We start from the raw sequence: 14,391 nt of genomic DNA, 5'->3' as shown, positions 1-14,391 counted from the left end.
GGCGGTGCCGGTCCCGGGGCGGGCCCGGGGCGGTCCCGGTGGCCTCTTGACTCGCCCCCGTCACATGATCGGGAGCCCTCGGGAAGGGCGGCGGCGAACGGGACCGGGAGCGGGACCGGGAGCGGGACCGGGAGCGGAACCGGGGCGGCGGGAGCGCCGGACCGGGTGGGGATCGGCACCGGGACGGCGGGGAACTGGGGGAAAGGGGTCCCGGGGTACCGGGACAGGGGGGAAAACGGCACCGGAACCGCTGGGAACCGGGAAGGGAACGGCACCGGGACCACCGGGAGTGGGGGGAAGTGGTACCGGGACCACCGGGAACCGGGCAGGGAACGGCACCGGGACCACCGGGAGTGGGGGAAAGTGGTACCGGGACCACCGGGAGCCGGGCAGGGAACGGCACCGGGAGCGGGGCAGGGGGAGAGCAGCGCCGGGACCGGGGGATGGAGCAGCACCGGAACCGGCACGGGGAGTGGGGAGGGAGCGGTACCGGGAGCACCGGGGGAGTGAGGGAGCGGTACCGGGAGAACCGGGAGAGTGAGGGAGCGGTACCGGGAGAACCGGAGGGGATGAGGGAGCGGCACCGGGAGCGGCACCGGGACACAGGCCGGGCCGGAGCGGTGCCGGTGCCGGTCACAGGCGCCGGTGGCGGGCGCGGTTCGGGCCGGCGGTGCCGGTGCCGGTGCCGGTGCCGGTGCTGAACGGCGGCTCCGCAGCGCGCAGGGGCCATGGCGGTTGAGGGGGGGATGAAATGTGTGAAGTTCTTGGTTTTCTTCTTCAACTTCATCTTCTGGGTGAGTCCGCGGCGGAACCGGGCCGGGACCCCCGGCCCCCCATTTGGGGGGTCCCGGGCAGCGCGGGGGGTGTCCCCGGTGCTGGGGGAGGCGGGGGGGGGGGGGGGTCGCTGTGGGTGAAGCCCACAGGATTGTGGGGAGGGGACAGGGGACCCCAAAGTGAGGGGGGGTGGGGACAGGGGGGGACCCCCGAGAGCGGCGGGACGAGAGTTTTGGGGAAGTCGGGGTGAGGAAAGAGCGGCCAAGGCAACGGCCGGAGCGGGGGGAGGCACGGGGGGACACGGGAGATAAGGGGGGACACGGGGGGGGACACGGGGCCCCTTCCTGCCCCCCCCGCGCTGTCCCCACCCTGGCGGCGCCGGGGCTGAGTCACCCCCGGAGTGGCGGGGCCGCGGGGGGGGCGCGGTGACACGGCGGGACACGGAGCCGCCCCCCCCGCGCCCCCCCCGCTGTGTGTGCGCCCCCCCCGGGCAGGGCGGGGCTGGGGGGGCTGGGGGGGGACCCGGTGGGATGAATCCCACCCCCCCCGATCTGCCGGGACCCCCGCGGGGGCCGGTCCAGCCCCCCCGCGGCTCTCGCGTGGCCGGAAGGCCGGACACTTCCTGGACTGTCCCCTCCCGTGTCCCCTCCCTCCCCCGGGGGGGTTGCGCCGGTGTCCCCCCCCCCCCCATAGCCCTTAATTTGTCCCCAAAATTGGAGCGGGGGGCGGCGATTTGGGGAGGGGGTTTCTGCAGGGGAGGAATTTGAGGAGGGGGTTCTGTAGGGGGGGGTTCTGCAGGGGGAATTTGGGGAGGGGGTTTCTGAGGGGTGGGAATTTGGGGAGGGGGGTTTCTGAGGGGTTTGGGGTGCGGGTTTTTGCAGGGGGAATTTGGGGAGGGGGTTCTGAAGGGAATTTGGGGAGGGGGTTTCTGAGGGGTTTTGGGGAGGGATTTCTGAGGGGTGGGAATTTGGGGAGGGGGTTCTGCAGGGAATTTGGGGAGGGGGTTTCTGAGGGGTTTTGCGGAGGGGGTTTCTGAGGGGTGGGAATTTGGGGAGGGGGTTTCTGAGGGGTTTTGCGGAGGGGGTTTCTGAGGGGTGGGAATTTGGGGAGGGGGTTTCTGAGGGGTTTTGCGGAGGGGGTTTCTGAGGGGTGGGAATTTGGGGAGGGGGTTTCTGAGGGGAATTTGGGGAGGGGGCTCTGAGGGGGTCCCTGCCGCACGCCCCCCAGGTGTGCGGCGTGGCTCTGGTCGCCGTCGGCTCGTACGCGCTGCTCGCCCTGGCCAAGGCGCCGGTGGCCGCGCCCGGCTGGAGCCCCGCGGGGGTCGTGGCGCTGGGGGTCGCGATTGTCTTCGTGTCCTTCTGGGGCTGCTGCGGCGCCTGGAGGGAGAGTTACTGCATGGTCACCACGGTGAGGGGGAGGGACCCCCGGGACCACCCCCCCCCGGGAACCACTGAGACCCCCTGAGACCCGCCCGCCACCCCTGGGACCCCCGGGAACCACTGAGACCCGCCCGGGACCCCTGGGACCCCCGGGAACCACTGAGACCCGCCCGGGACCCCTGGGACCCCCGGGAACCACTGAGACCCCCCTCCGGGACCCCTGGGACCCCTGAGATCCTCTGAGACCCCCCGGGACCCTCGGGACCCCTGAGAGCCCCTGGGACCCACCGGGAGCTCCCGGGACCCCCCCTCCCCCCGGGACCCCCTGAGAGCCCCTGAGATCCTCAGACTCCCCGGGATCCTCGGGAGCCCCCAGACTCCCCCCCGGGACCCTCGGGACCCATTGGACCCCCTGAGAGCCCCTGGGACTCTCTGAGACCCCGGGACCCCCCTGAAACCCCCCGGGACCCCCCTGAGATTCCCCTGGGACCCCCCCCAGAACCCCTGACTCAGCCCCACATTGGGAATCCCCCCGGGATACCCCCACTCTTGATTTCCTCACCCTCACTCCCCCATTGTGACCCCCCCATGACCCCCCCAACCATTCCACTGCCACTACCCCCTGAGCCCCCCCCTAATCCCCACTGGGACCCCCCAAAACACCTCTGTGACCCCCCCAGACCCCCCAAAGCCCTTGAGCCCCCCATGCCCCCCCTAAATCCCCTCTGTGACCCCCCAGACACCTTCAAACCCCCTGACCCCTCCGTGACCCCCCCTAAATCCCCTCTGTAACCCCCCCAGACCCCCGTGACCCCCCGAAACCCCCCCTGACCCCCCCGTGCCCCCCCAGTTCGCCGTCCTGCTCAGCCTCATCTTCCTGGTGGAGATCGCCGCTGCCATCACTGCCTACGTCCTCAAGGACAAGGTGGGGGTCCCTGCCCCCCTGAGGGGGTCCCTCCCCTCCCCCATCACCCCCCATCACCCCCCTGACCCCCCCCCCGACCCCCCCAGGTGCACGGGCTAGTGGAGGAGGGGCTCTGGAGAGCCATGAGGAGATACGAGCAGGACCCGGCGCTGGCCACCGCCCTGGACAACTTCCAGCAGGAGGTGAGCGCTGGGGTCACCCCTAATTTGGGGAGGGGGCTGCTGCTGGACCCCCCCTCTCGCATTGCTGACGGTTTTTTGGGGCAGTTCTCCTGCTGCGGGGTGAACAACTACACGGACTGGGCGAGCGTGGGGCACTTCGGGGCCAACGACACCGTGCCCAGGTCCTGCTGCCGAGTGGCCACTGAGTCCTGCAACGTGCGGCCCAGCCCGGCCACCGTGTTCGAGAGGGTGAGACCCCTCCCCAATTGCTGAGCAGAGCCCCCCCGAGCCCCCCCTGACCCCCCTGTGCCCCCTCCCCAGGGCTGCCTGCCGAGCCTGCAGGCGTGGCTGCGCAGGAACGCGGTGCTGCTGGCGGGCGTGGCGCTGGGCGTGGCCTGCTTCGAGGTGAGCGGGGGGGTGGGGGTGAGACCCCCCGATATGGGGTGAGACCCCCCCCAAATGTGGGGTGAGACCCCCCGATATGGGGTGAGACCCCCCGATATGGGGTGAGACCCCCCCCAAATGTGGGGTGAGACCCCCCCAAATGTGGGGTAAGACCCCCCCAATATGGGGATGAGACCCCTCAAATGTGGGGCTGAGGCCCCCTGAGTGTGAGAGTGAACCCCATTCAGTGCAGGGCTGAGACCCCCCCAAATGTGGGCTGAGACCCCCCAAATGTGGGGTGAGACCCCTCCCAATATGGGGGTGAGACCCCTCCTCAGTTGAAAGTTCAGACCCCCCCAAACTGGGGCTGACTGACCCCCAAGTGTCACTGACCCCCACAGAAGTGTCCCTGTCACCCCAGTTGTCACTGTCCTCCCCAGATCCCACCCCCAAAAGTGTCCTTGACCCCCCCAGTTGTCCCTGTTCCCCAATTGTCACTGAGCCCCCCATAACTGACCCCCAAAGATGTCCCTGGCCCCCCATTGTCCCTGTCCCCCCCCATTGTCCCTGTCCCCCCCCATTGTCCCTGTCCCCTCATTGTCCCTGTCCCCCCCCATTGTCCCTGTCCCCCCGTCCCCTCATTGTCCCTGTCCCCCCCCATTGTCCCTGTCCCCCCATTGTCCCTGACCCCCTCTCCTGTCCCCCCAGATTTTGGGCGTTGTCTTCTCCTGTTGCCTCATGCGGGGGATCCGCAGCGGTTACGAGGTCATGTAGCCCCCCCCCCCAAATTCCTGCCCCTCCCGGGGGGTCCCGGGGGGCTTGGGGGGGGCCCTGGGTTGGCAATAAAGAGGAAAAGCTTCTGGAGAGCCGAGTGACATTGGGGGGCTTGGGGGGGGGGTCCCCTGTGGGGTTTGGGGGGTCTCTTATGGGGTTGGCGGTCTCTTATGGGTTTGGGGGTCTCTGATGGGTTTGGGGGGGTCTCATCCTGGAGTTTTGGGGTCTCCCTGTGCCCCACTGACCCTGCGGTGCCAGGGGCTGGTCCTGGTGGCTCTGGGGGCTGTGAGTGTCACCTCAGTGTCCCCAAATCCCCACGTGCCACCTCAGTGTCCCCAAATCCTGTTCCATCCACGACCCCGAGCAGAACAAGGACAGACAAGTGTGTGGGGCCCATTCCCCACCCAGGGGGGTTTGTTTTGGGTCTGGGGGCTCTCAGGCCACGCTCTGGGCCGGCCTGGGCAGGATGAGGGGCGAGGATCATGTCCATGAGTCCCCAAGTGCCACCTCAGTGTCCCCAAACCCCATTTTCCCACCAAGACAAGGACGAGCAAGGTTGGGGTGTTCATTCCCCACCCTGGGGGGTTTAATTTGGGTCTGGGGGGTTTATTTTGGGTCTGGGGGGGTTATTTTGAGTCCAGGGGGTTTATTTTGGGTCCGGGGGGTTTATTTTGGGTCTGGGGTGTCTGTTTTGGCTCCGGGTGTTTGTTGTGGGTCTGGGGGCTCTGTTGTGGCTCCGGGTGTTTATTTTGGGTCCGGGTGCTCTGTTGTGCCTCCGGGTGTTTGATGTGGGTCTGGGGGCTCTGTTTTGGGTCCAGGGGCTCTGTTGTGGCTCCGGGTGATTATTTTGGGTCTGGGGGCTCTGTTGTGGCTCCGGGTGATTATTTTGGGTTCGGGTGTTTGTTTTGGGTCTGGGGGCTCTGTTTTGGTTCTGGGTGTTTATTTTGGGTCTGGGGGTTTGTTTTCTGTTTGGTGGGTTTATTTTAGCTCCGGGTGTTTATTTTGGGTCTGGGGGCTCTGTTTTTGCTCCAGGTATTTATTCTGGCTCCGGGTGATTATTTTGGGTCTGGGGGCTCTGTTGTGGCTCCGGGTGATTATTTTGGGTCCGGGTGTTTGTTTTGGGTCCGGGGGCTCTGTTTTGGCTCCGGGTGTTTATTTTGGGTCTGGGGGCTCTGTTTTGGCTCCGGGTGATTATTTTGGGTCTAGGGGCTCTGTTGTGGCTCCGGGTGATTATTTTGGGTCCGGGTGTTTGTTTTGGGTCCGGGGGCTCTGTTTTGGGTCCGGGTGTTTATTTTGGGTCTGGGGGCTCTGTTGTGGCTCCGGGTGATTATTTTGGGTCCGGGTGTTTGTTTTGGGTCTGGGGGTTTGTTTTCTGTTTGGTGGGTTTATTTTAGCTCCGGGTGATTATTGCGGCTCCGGGGGCTCCGTTTTGGGTCTGGGGGTTTGTTTTCTGTTTGGTGGGTTTATTTTATCTCCGGGTGTTTATTGCGGCTCCAAGGGCTCCGTTTTGGGTCTGGGGGTTTGTTTTCTGTTTGGTGGGTTTATTTTATCTCCGGGTGTTTATTGCGGCTCCAAGGGCTCCGTTTTGGGTCTGGGGGTTTGTTTTCTGTTTGGTGGGTTTATTTTATCTCCGGGTGATTATTGCGGCTCCAAGGGCTCCGTTTTGGGTCTGGGGGCTCAGGGCGCGCCCCCGGCCGGCCGGGGCAGGATGAGGGCCAGCGCGGTGTCCACCAGGGCGGAGGGCAGGTAGGACGCGGGCAGCCAGAGCAGTTTGGCGTCCCAGCCCGCGCTGTAGCGGCTGCGCGGGTGCCGCGCCCCCAGCGCGTGCTCCATGCACCGCGTCACCTTGGCCAGGTCCCTGTCGCACAGCAGCGACAGCAGCAAGCGCTGCACCCGCAGGTCTGAGGGACACGGGGGGCGGGGTGAGATTGGGGCTGGGGGAGGGAAACTGAGGCAGGGTGAGAGTGAAATTGGGGCTGGGGGAGGGAAACTGAGGCAGGGTGGGATGGTGAGATTGGGGCTGGGGGAGGGAAACTGAGGCAGGGTGGGATGGTGAGATTGGGGCTGGGGGAGGGAAACTGAGGCAGGGTGAGAGTGAAATTGGGGCTGGGGGAGGGAAACTGAGGCAGGGTGAGAGTGAGATTGGGGCTGGGGGGGGGAAACTGAGGCAGGGTGAGAGTGAAATTGGGGCTGGGGGAGGGAAACTGAGGCAGGGTGGGATGGTGAGTTTGGAGGATCAGGAAAAAGGAAACTGAGGCAGGGTGAGAGTGAGATTGGGGCTGGGGGAGGGAAACTGAGGCAGGGTGGGATGGTGAGATTGGGGCTGGGGGAGGGAAACTGAGGCAGGGTGGGATGGTGAGATTGGGGCTGGGGGAGGGGAACTGAGGCAGGGTGAGAGTGAAATTTGGGCTGGGGGAGGGAAACTGAGGCAGGGTGAGAGTGAGATTGGGGCTGGGGGAGGGAAACTGAGGCAGGGTGAGAGTGAGATTGGGGGATCAGGAAAAGGGAAACTGAGGCAGGGTGGGATGGTGAGATTGGGGCTGGGGGAGGGGGAAAGGGAAACTGAGGCAGGGGTGAGACGCTGCACTCTGGGGTTTGGGGGGTGACACAGGGGGGTGTGGGGCCCCCAGCCCCACTCACACTGGGGCAGAGGGGGCTCTCAGTGGGGCAGAGGGGGCTCTCAGTGGGGGCTGTCAGTGGGGCAGGGGGGGGCTCTGTGGGTCAGGGGGCTCAGGGGGGCTCAGCATTCACACTGGGTCAGGGGGGCTCTCAGGGGGCTCTCAGTGGGTCAGGGGGCTCTCAGGGGGCTGTCAGTGGGTCAGGGGGCTCAGGGGGCTCAGCACTCACACTGGGGCAGGGGGGGCTCTCAGGGGGCTGTCAGTGGGTCAGGGGGCTGTCAGTGGGTCAGGGGGCTCTCAGGGGGCTGTCAGTGGGTCAGGGGGCTCTCAGTGGGTCAGGGGGCTCTCAGGGGGCTGTCAGTGGGTCAGGGGGCTCTCAGTGGGTCAGGGGGCTCAGGGGGGCTCTCAGGGGGCTGTCAGTGGGTCAGGGGGCTCTCAGGGGGCTGTCAGTGGGTCAGGGGGCTCTCAGGGGGCTCTCAGTGGGTCAGGGGGCTCAGGGGGGCTCAGCACTCACACTGGGGCAGGAAATGCTCCCCGTAGCTGCGGCGGGTCTCGGGCTCCAGGCGCTCCCAGCGCTGCCGCAGCGACGCCTCCAGCGCCTCCAGGTCGGTGGCGTTGGTCTTGAAGAACCCCGGCTCCACCACGCTGACCCTGACCCCAAAGGGACGCATGTCCCGCCTGGGGAGGGGCAGGGATGGTCAGGGGGTGGCCAGAGGGGACAGGGAGTGGTCAGGGGGTGGCCAGAGGGGACAGGGAGTGGTCAGAGGGGTGGCCAGAGGGGTTGGGGGGTGGCTGGGGTGGTCAGGGGATGGTCAGAGGGGTCAGAGGGTGGTCAGGGGGTTCAAGACATGGCTGGGGTGGTCAGGAGGGTCAGAGGAGTCAGAGGGTGGTCAGGGGGTTCAAGACATGGCTGGGGTGGTCAGGGGATGATCAAAGGGGTGGCCAGGGGGGTCATAGAGGTCAGGGTGTGGTCAGGGGGTTCAGGGACATCCTGAAGAACCCTGGCTCCACCACACTCACCCGAAGTGCCACATGGCCCACCTGAGTGGGATGTCAGGGGGGGTCACAGGGTGATCAGGGGATTGTCAGAGGGCTCAGGATGTGGCCAGGGGGCCCAGAGTGTGGCCAGGATGGCCAGACGGGTCAGGGTGTGGCCACAGACCTCAGGGTGTGGCCAGGATAACCAGAGGGCTCAGGCTGTGGCCAGCGGGCTCAGGGTGTGGTCAGAGATTTCATGGTGTGGCCATAAGAGCTCAGGGTGTGGTCAGCAGGCTCAGGGTGTGGCCAGTGGGCTCAGGGTGTGGTGACACAGCTCAGGGTGTGGTGACAGAGCTCAGGGTGTGGTGACATAGCTCAGGGTGTGGTGACAGAGCTCAGGGTGCAGTGACATAGCCCAGGGTGTGGTGACAGAGCTCAGGGTGTACCCAGAGAGCTCAGGGTGTGGTGAGAGGTTTCAGGGTGTGGTGACAGAGCTCAGGGTGTGGTCTCAAGGTGTGGTGACAGAGCTCAGGGTGTGGTGACAGAGCTCAGAGTGTGGTGAGAGGTTTCAGGGTGTGGTGACAGAGCTCAGGGTGTGATCTCAGGGTGTGGTCTCAGAGCTCAGGGTGTGGTCTCAGGTGTGGTGACAGAGCTCAGAGTGTGGTCAGAGGTTTCAGGGTGTGGTGACAGAGCTCAGGGTGTGGTCTCAGGGTGTGGTGACAGCTCAGGGTGTGGTGACAGAGCTCAGGGTGTGATCTCAGGGTGTGGTGACAGAGCTCAGGGTGTGGTCTCAGGGTGTGGTGACAGAGCTCAGGGTGTGGTGACAGAGCTCAGGGTGTGGTCTCAGGGTGTGGTGACAGAGCTCAGGGTGTGGTCAGAGGTTTCAGGGTGTGGTGACATAGCTCAGGGTGTGGTGACAGGTCTCAGGGTGTGGTCTCAGGGTGTGGTGACAGAGCTCAGGGTGTGGTCAGAGGTTTCAGGGTGTGGTGACAGAGCTCAGGGTGTGGTCTCAGGGTGTGGTGACAGGTCTCAGGGTGTGGTCTCAGGGTGTGGTGACAGGTCTCAGGGTGTGGTCTCAGGGTGTGGTCTCAGGGTGTGGTCTCAGGGTGTGGTGACAGAGCTCAGAGTGTGGTGACAGGTCTCAGGGTGTGGTCTCAGGGTGTGGTGACAGAGCTCAGAGTGTGGTGACAGGTCTCAGGGTGTGGTCTCAGGGTGTGGTCTCAGGGTGTGGTCTCAGGGTGTGGTGACAGAGCTCAGCCCCCCCGCGCACCTGAGGCTGTCGCAAAAGGCCTCGACGGCGAATTTGGAGGGGCAGTAGCCGCCGCCGTTGGCCGCCAGCCGGCCCAGCACGCTGGCCGTGGTGACCACGCGGCCCCGCGCGCGCTTCAGCAGCGGCAGCAGCGCCAGCGTCACCTCGATGGCCCCCAGAGTGTTCACGGCCAGAACCCGCCGGAAATCCTCCACGGCCATCCACTCCGTGGGGCCGATGGGGTTGGCCACCCCCGCATTGTTCACTAGCCCAAACAGCCCTGGGGACAGCCAGAGTGACACAGAGTGACAGAGTGACACAGCCAGAGTGACACAGCCAGAGTGACACAGAGTGAGAGTGACACAGCCAGAGTGACACAGAGTGACACAGCCAGAGTGACACAGAGTGAGAGTGACACAGCCAGAGTGACACAGAGTGACAGAGTGACACAGCCAGAGTGACACAGAGTGACACAACCAGAGTGACACAGCCAGAGTGACACAGAGTGACAGAGTGACACAGAGTGAGAGTGACACAGCCAGAGTAACACAGAGTGACACAGAGTGACACAGCCAGAGTGACACAGAGTGACAGAGTGACACAGCCAGAGTGACACATCCAGAGTGACACAGAGTGACAGAGTGACACAGCCAGAGTGACACAGAGTGACAGAGTGACACACCCAGAGTGACACAGCCAGAGTGACAGAGTGACACAGAGTGACACATCCAGAGTGACACAGAGTGACACAGCCAGAGTGACACAGCCAGAGTGACACAGAGTGACACAGCCAGAGTGACACAGAGTGACAGAGTGACACACCCAGAGTGACACAGCCAGTGACACAGAGTGACAGAGTGACAGAGTGACACAGAGTGACAGAGTGACACACCCAGAGTGACACAGAGTGACACAGAGTGACACAGAGTGACACAGAGTGACAGAGTGACACAGCCAGAGTGACACAGAGTGACACATCCAGAGTGACACAGAGTGACAGGGTGACACAGCCAGAGTGACACAGCCAGAGTGACACAGAGTGACACAGAGTGACACATCCAGAGTGACACATCCAGAGTGACACAGAGTGACACAGCCAGAGTGACACAGCCAGAGTGACACAGAGTGACACAGCCAGAGTGACACAGCCAGAGTGTCCCCATGTGCCCCAGGGTCAATGGGGTTGGCCACCCCCACATTGTTCACTAGCCCAAACAGCCCTGGGGACACTGGTGGCACATCCAGAGTGACACCCCAAGTATCCCCTGGGACACCCAGAATGGCACCCCCAGTGTCCCCCGGCATCCCCAGAGTGACCTGCCAGGACCTGTCCCCTCTGTGACCTGCCAGGACCCTGCTACTTGTGCCCCTGGGACCCCCACCCTGCGCCCACCGTGCCCTGTTGGGACCCTCCCCTCCTTTTCCCTGGAGTCCTGACCTGTGCCCCTGTGCCCCACTCATGGCACACCCGGGGGTCCATCCTACCCCCCCATATCCCCCTGTCCCCCCCTCCCCTCCTTGTCCCTCTATGCCCCCCACCACTCCCCGTGCCCCCAGCCCCATTTCCCCGCCCCTCACCTTTATCCCGAGCCCCCAGCCCCATTTCCCCACCCCTCACCTTTGTCCTGAGCCCCCAGCCCCATTTCCCCACCCCTCACCTTTATCCTCCACCTCCCCACGTCCCCCTCCCCATTTCCCCACCCCTCACCTTTATCCCGAGCCCCCAGCCCCATTTCTCCCACCCCTCACCTTTGTCCTGAGCCCCCAGCCCCATTTCCCCCACCCCTCACCTTTATCCCAAGCCCCCAGCCCCATTTCCCCCACCTCCCCGCGCCCCCATCCCCATTTCCCCCCCCCTCACCTTTATCCCCCACCTCCCCACGCCCCCATCCCCATTTCCCCACCCCTCACCTTTATCCCGAGCCCCCATCCCCATTTCTCCCCTCTCACCTTTATCCCCCACCTCCCCACGCCCCCATCCCCATTTCCCCACCCCTCACCTTTATCCCCCACCTCCCCGCGCACCCACTCCGCCGCCCTGCGGATGCTGTCGCTGCGGGTGACATCGAGCAGGGTTGTCCTCAGGTGTCCCCCGCCGCTGTCGCCGCGCAGGCTCTCGGCTCCCTGCGGGGTCAGGCAGGCGGCCAGCACGCGGTAGCCGCGCCGGGCGAGCCGCCGCGCCAGCAGGTTGCCAAAGCCGCTGTCGCAGCCCGTGATGAAGACGTGCTTGTCCGTCACCGTGGGCAGCGTGCGGCGGTCCCGCACCAGCCAGCCCAGAGCCCAGAGCGCGGCCACCAGCGCCACGTACAGCCACATGGCCTGGGGGGGAGGGGACACACGTGGGACCCCCGCGGGGAACCCCCCTGCAGCCCCTCACCCACCTGCAGGGACCCCCACCCTGCCCAGAGTACGGGGGTCCTACGTGTCACCCCCCCACTGTCACCGGTGCCACATGGCCTGGGGGGGAGGGGACACACGTGGGACCCCCGCGGGGAACCCCCCTGCAGCCCCTCACCCACCTGCAAGGACCCCCACCCTGTGGGATCCCCGCCCTGGACCCCCCTGCAGCCCCTCACCAACCTGCAAGGACCCCCACCCTGTGGGACCCCCGCCCTGGACCCCCCTGCAGCCCCTCACCCACCTGCAAGGACCCCCACCCTGTGGGACCCCCGCCCGGGACCTCCGAGTGGGGCGTGGAGAGACCCCCACCCTGCCCAGAGCACGGGGGTCCCACGTGTCCCCTCCCCACTGTCACCTGTGCCACATGGCCTGGGGGGAGGAGGGGACACGTGGGAGCCCCGCCCGGGACCCCCACCCTGTGGGACCCCCCAGGACCCCCCCCCTCACACCCCATGTGGAGCTTGGAGTGACCCCCAGACCCCCACAGCAGGGGTGGCTCATGTCCCCAGTGCCACCAGTGCCACCAGCAGCAGGGACAGGGACCCGTGGGGGGTCAGGGGACACGCGGGACCCCTCCAGGACCCCCCAAAACCCGGTGTCCCCCTCCCCACCCCCCCGTCCCCAGAGCGGTCACTCAGCACTGACCCCGGCTCCACACGGTCACTGTCACCTTGGGGGGTCCCCTCTGTCACCTTGGGGGGGTCCCTGTGTCCCCCTGGGGGGGTTCCTGTGTCCCCCTGGGGGGTCCCTGCCCTCTGGGGGGGTCGGGGTGACCCCAGCCCCCTCCCGGGCCGGGACCCCAGCCCCACCTTGCCCGGGCCGGGCGGGGCCGAGCCGGGATTAGCGGGGCCGTGCGTCACCGCCCGGCTCGGGGGGGCTCCGGGGGGGGTCCCCTCCGCGCCCCTCCCCCCCACCCGCTGCTCCGGGGACCCCCCCGCGACCCCCGGCCGCAACCCCGCCCTGCCCGCGACCCCCGACCCAGCCCAGACCCCCCCCCCGGAGGGAGGGGACCCGCGGGTTCGTGTCCTCCCGCAGGAGCCCCGTGCCCCCCTCCGGGACCCCCTCCCCTTATTTGGGGGGTCAGGACCCTCCCCCCCATTGTCGGTTTGGGGGTTGGACCCCCCAAAAGGGGGAGCAGAGACCCCCTTGCCCACCCTCGGATTTGGGGGAGCAGGCGGGATTGGTCCTGTACCCCCCTCCAGGACCCCCACCCATTATTTGGGGGGTCAGGACCTCCCCCTCCCCATTATTGTTTGGGGGTTTCACAGCGCGGGACCCCCAAAAGGGGGAGGGGGATCCCCGGATTCCCTCCTCTGATTTGGGGGGGCACTAAGGGGGGGACAGGAAGAGTCGCGCCCCCCTCCAGCAGCCCCGTTTTGGGGGTGGGGGGAGGAATGTGGGGGTCTCGGGACCCTCAGATTTGAGGTTGACCCTGGGGGTCCGTCTCGTGTCCCCAGAGCCCCCCCGGGACAGGAGACAGGGGGTCCCCACATCTCCCGGGGGGTTCAGGGGAGTCCCCACATCCCTCTGGGGGTTCGGGGGGGTCCCCACATCCCTCTGGGGGTTCAGGGGGTCCCCACATCCCTCTGGGGGGGTTCAGGGGGTCCCCACATCTCTCGGGGGGTTCAGGGGGTCCCCACATCTCCCGGGGGGTTCAGGGGGTCCCCACGTACCTCGGGGGTCGCAGGGGCTGCGGGCGCTGCTCCGGCCGTGGCCTCGGGGCCGTGTGAGCCGGGGGGGGGGCGTGGGAACAGGGGAGGGGTCTGGGAGATTTGGGGGGGGGGGGGGGCACGGCCGCTCCTCCCCGTGCCCGGCACGGCCAAAGCTCCGGGATTGGGCCCCCCCCCAAAAGCTCTGGGGGGGGAGGGGGGGTTTAGCACCTTTTTTTTTGGGGGGTGGGACCCCTCTAGGACCCCCCCCCCCCAGTGAATTGATGCCCCACCAGCTCTGGGAGATGCGGGGGGAGTCACCCCAAAATGAGGCGCTGACCCCCCCTAGGAGGGGATTAACCCCCCCCCATGCTGGGATTTGGGGGGTGTCACCCCAAAATGAAGCTCTGACCCCCCCATGAGAGAATTAACCCCTCCCATGCTGGAATCTGGGGGGTGTCACCCCCCAAAATGAGGCCCTGACCCTCCCCAGGAAGGAATTAAAACCTTCCCACATTGGGATCTCGGGGGGGCTCACCCCAAAAATGAATCTCTGACCCCCCCCAGGAGGGGATTAACCCCCCCCCACGCTGGGATTTGGGGGGCCCAGCCCCCCCCCAGAGGGGATTGAGCCCCCCCAGGGGGGATTGAGCCCCAAAGGCCCCTTTGTGTGGATGAAAGCAGCCTCAGAGCCTGGCTGAGCACTAAGAGGATGAGGGGGCTTAGGGGGGGATTTGGGGGGGGGGGGCTGTGCCAGGGCACGGCCTGACCCCCCCCAACCCCCCCAGGGCCCCCCCAGCTTTATTCCATGGATCCCAGAACTGGGGGGGGGGTAGGACAACCTGGTGAGACCCCAGTACTGGGGGATTTTGGGGAGTTTTTGGGGGGTTCCTGGGGGATTTTTCTGGGGGGGTTCTGGGTCTTGGGGGGGGGGGGGTTGGCAGGTTCTGAAGGGTTTTGGGGTTTTTTTGGGGGGGCTTCTGGAGGGTTTTGGGGTGTTTCAGGTGGGTTCAGGGGGATTTTGGGGTGTCTCTGGGGTTTTTTGGGGGTCCCAGGTGGGTTTTTGGGGGTCCCAGGTGGGTTTTGGGGGTCCCAGGTGG

General features: G+C 66.0%; 2 protein-coding genes across 3 annotated transcripts; one reads left to right on the top strand and one right to left on the bottom strand.

Moving 5' to 3' along the window:
- The first annotated feature begins 156 nt into the window (after positions 1-156).
- CD63 (CD63 molecule) lies at positions 157-4,487 on the top strand. 2 transcript variants are annotated; one of them, XM_079332915.1, is made up of 8 exons: positions 157-165; positions 717-794; positions 2,002-2,181; positions 3,004-3,078; positions 3,165-3,260; positions 3,345-3,488; positions 3,561-3,644; positions 4,332-4,487. In XM_079332915.1, the coding sequence occupies exons 2-8, from the start codon at positions 729-731 to the stop codon at positions 4,395-4,397; spliced, it is 711 nt and encodes a 236-aa protein (XP_079189041.1). In that variant the 5' UTR covers positions 157-165; positions 717-728; the 3' UTR covers positions 4,398-4,487. The 2 variants fall into 2 exon arrangements, with proteins under 2 accessions (XP_079189041.1, XP_079189042.1); XM_079332916.1 differs by lacking the exon at positions 3,561-3,644.
- Positions 4,488-6,064: 1,577 nt separating this feature from the next.
- Positions 6,065-11,561, bottom strand: RDH5 (retinol dehydrogenase 5). Its single transcript, XM_079332911.1, has 4 exons — positions 11,243-11,561; positions 9,264-9,522; positions 7,530-7,693; positions 6,065-6,298 (listed from the first exon to the last, which is right to left on the bottom strand). Exons 1-4 carry the CDS (start codon positions 11,556-11,558, stop codon positions 6,075-6,077), a joined length of 963 nt encoding a protein of 320 aa, XP_079189037.1. The 5' UTR covers positions 11,559-11,561; the 3' UTR covers positions 6,065-6,074.
- Positions 11,562-14,391: the final 2,830 nt, after the last annotated feature.

This window comes from Erithacus rubecula (assembly GCF_903797595.1).
Source record: "Erithacus rubecula genome assembly, contig: scaffold_623_arrow_ctg1, whole genome shotgun sequence".
NCBI lineage: Eukaryota > Metazoa > Chordata > Aves > Passeriformes > Muscicapidae > Erithacus > Erithacus rubecula.
The sequence above is the reverse complement of the archived record's forward strand: the minus strand, read 5'-3'. Positions and strand labels throughout refer to the sequence as shown.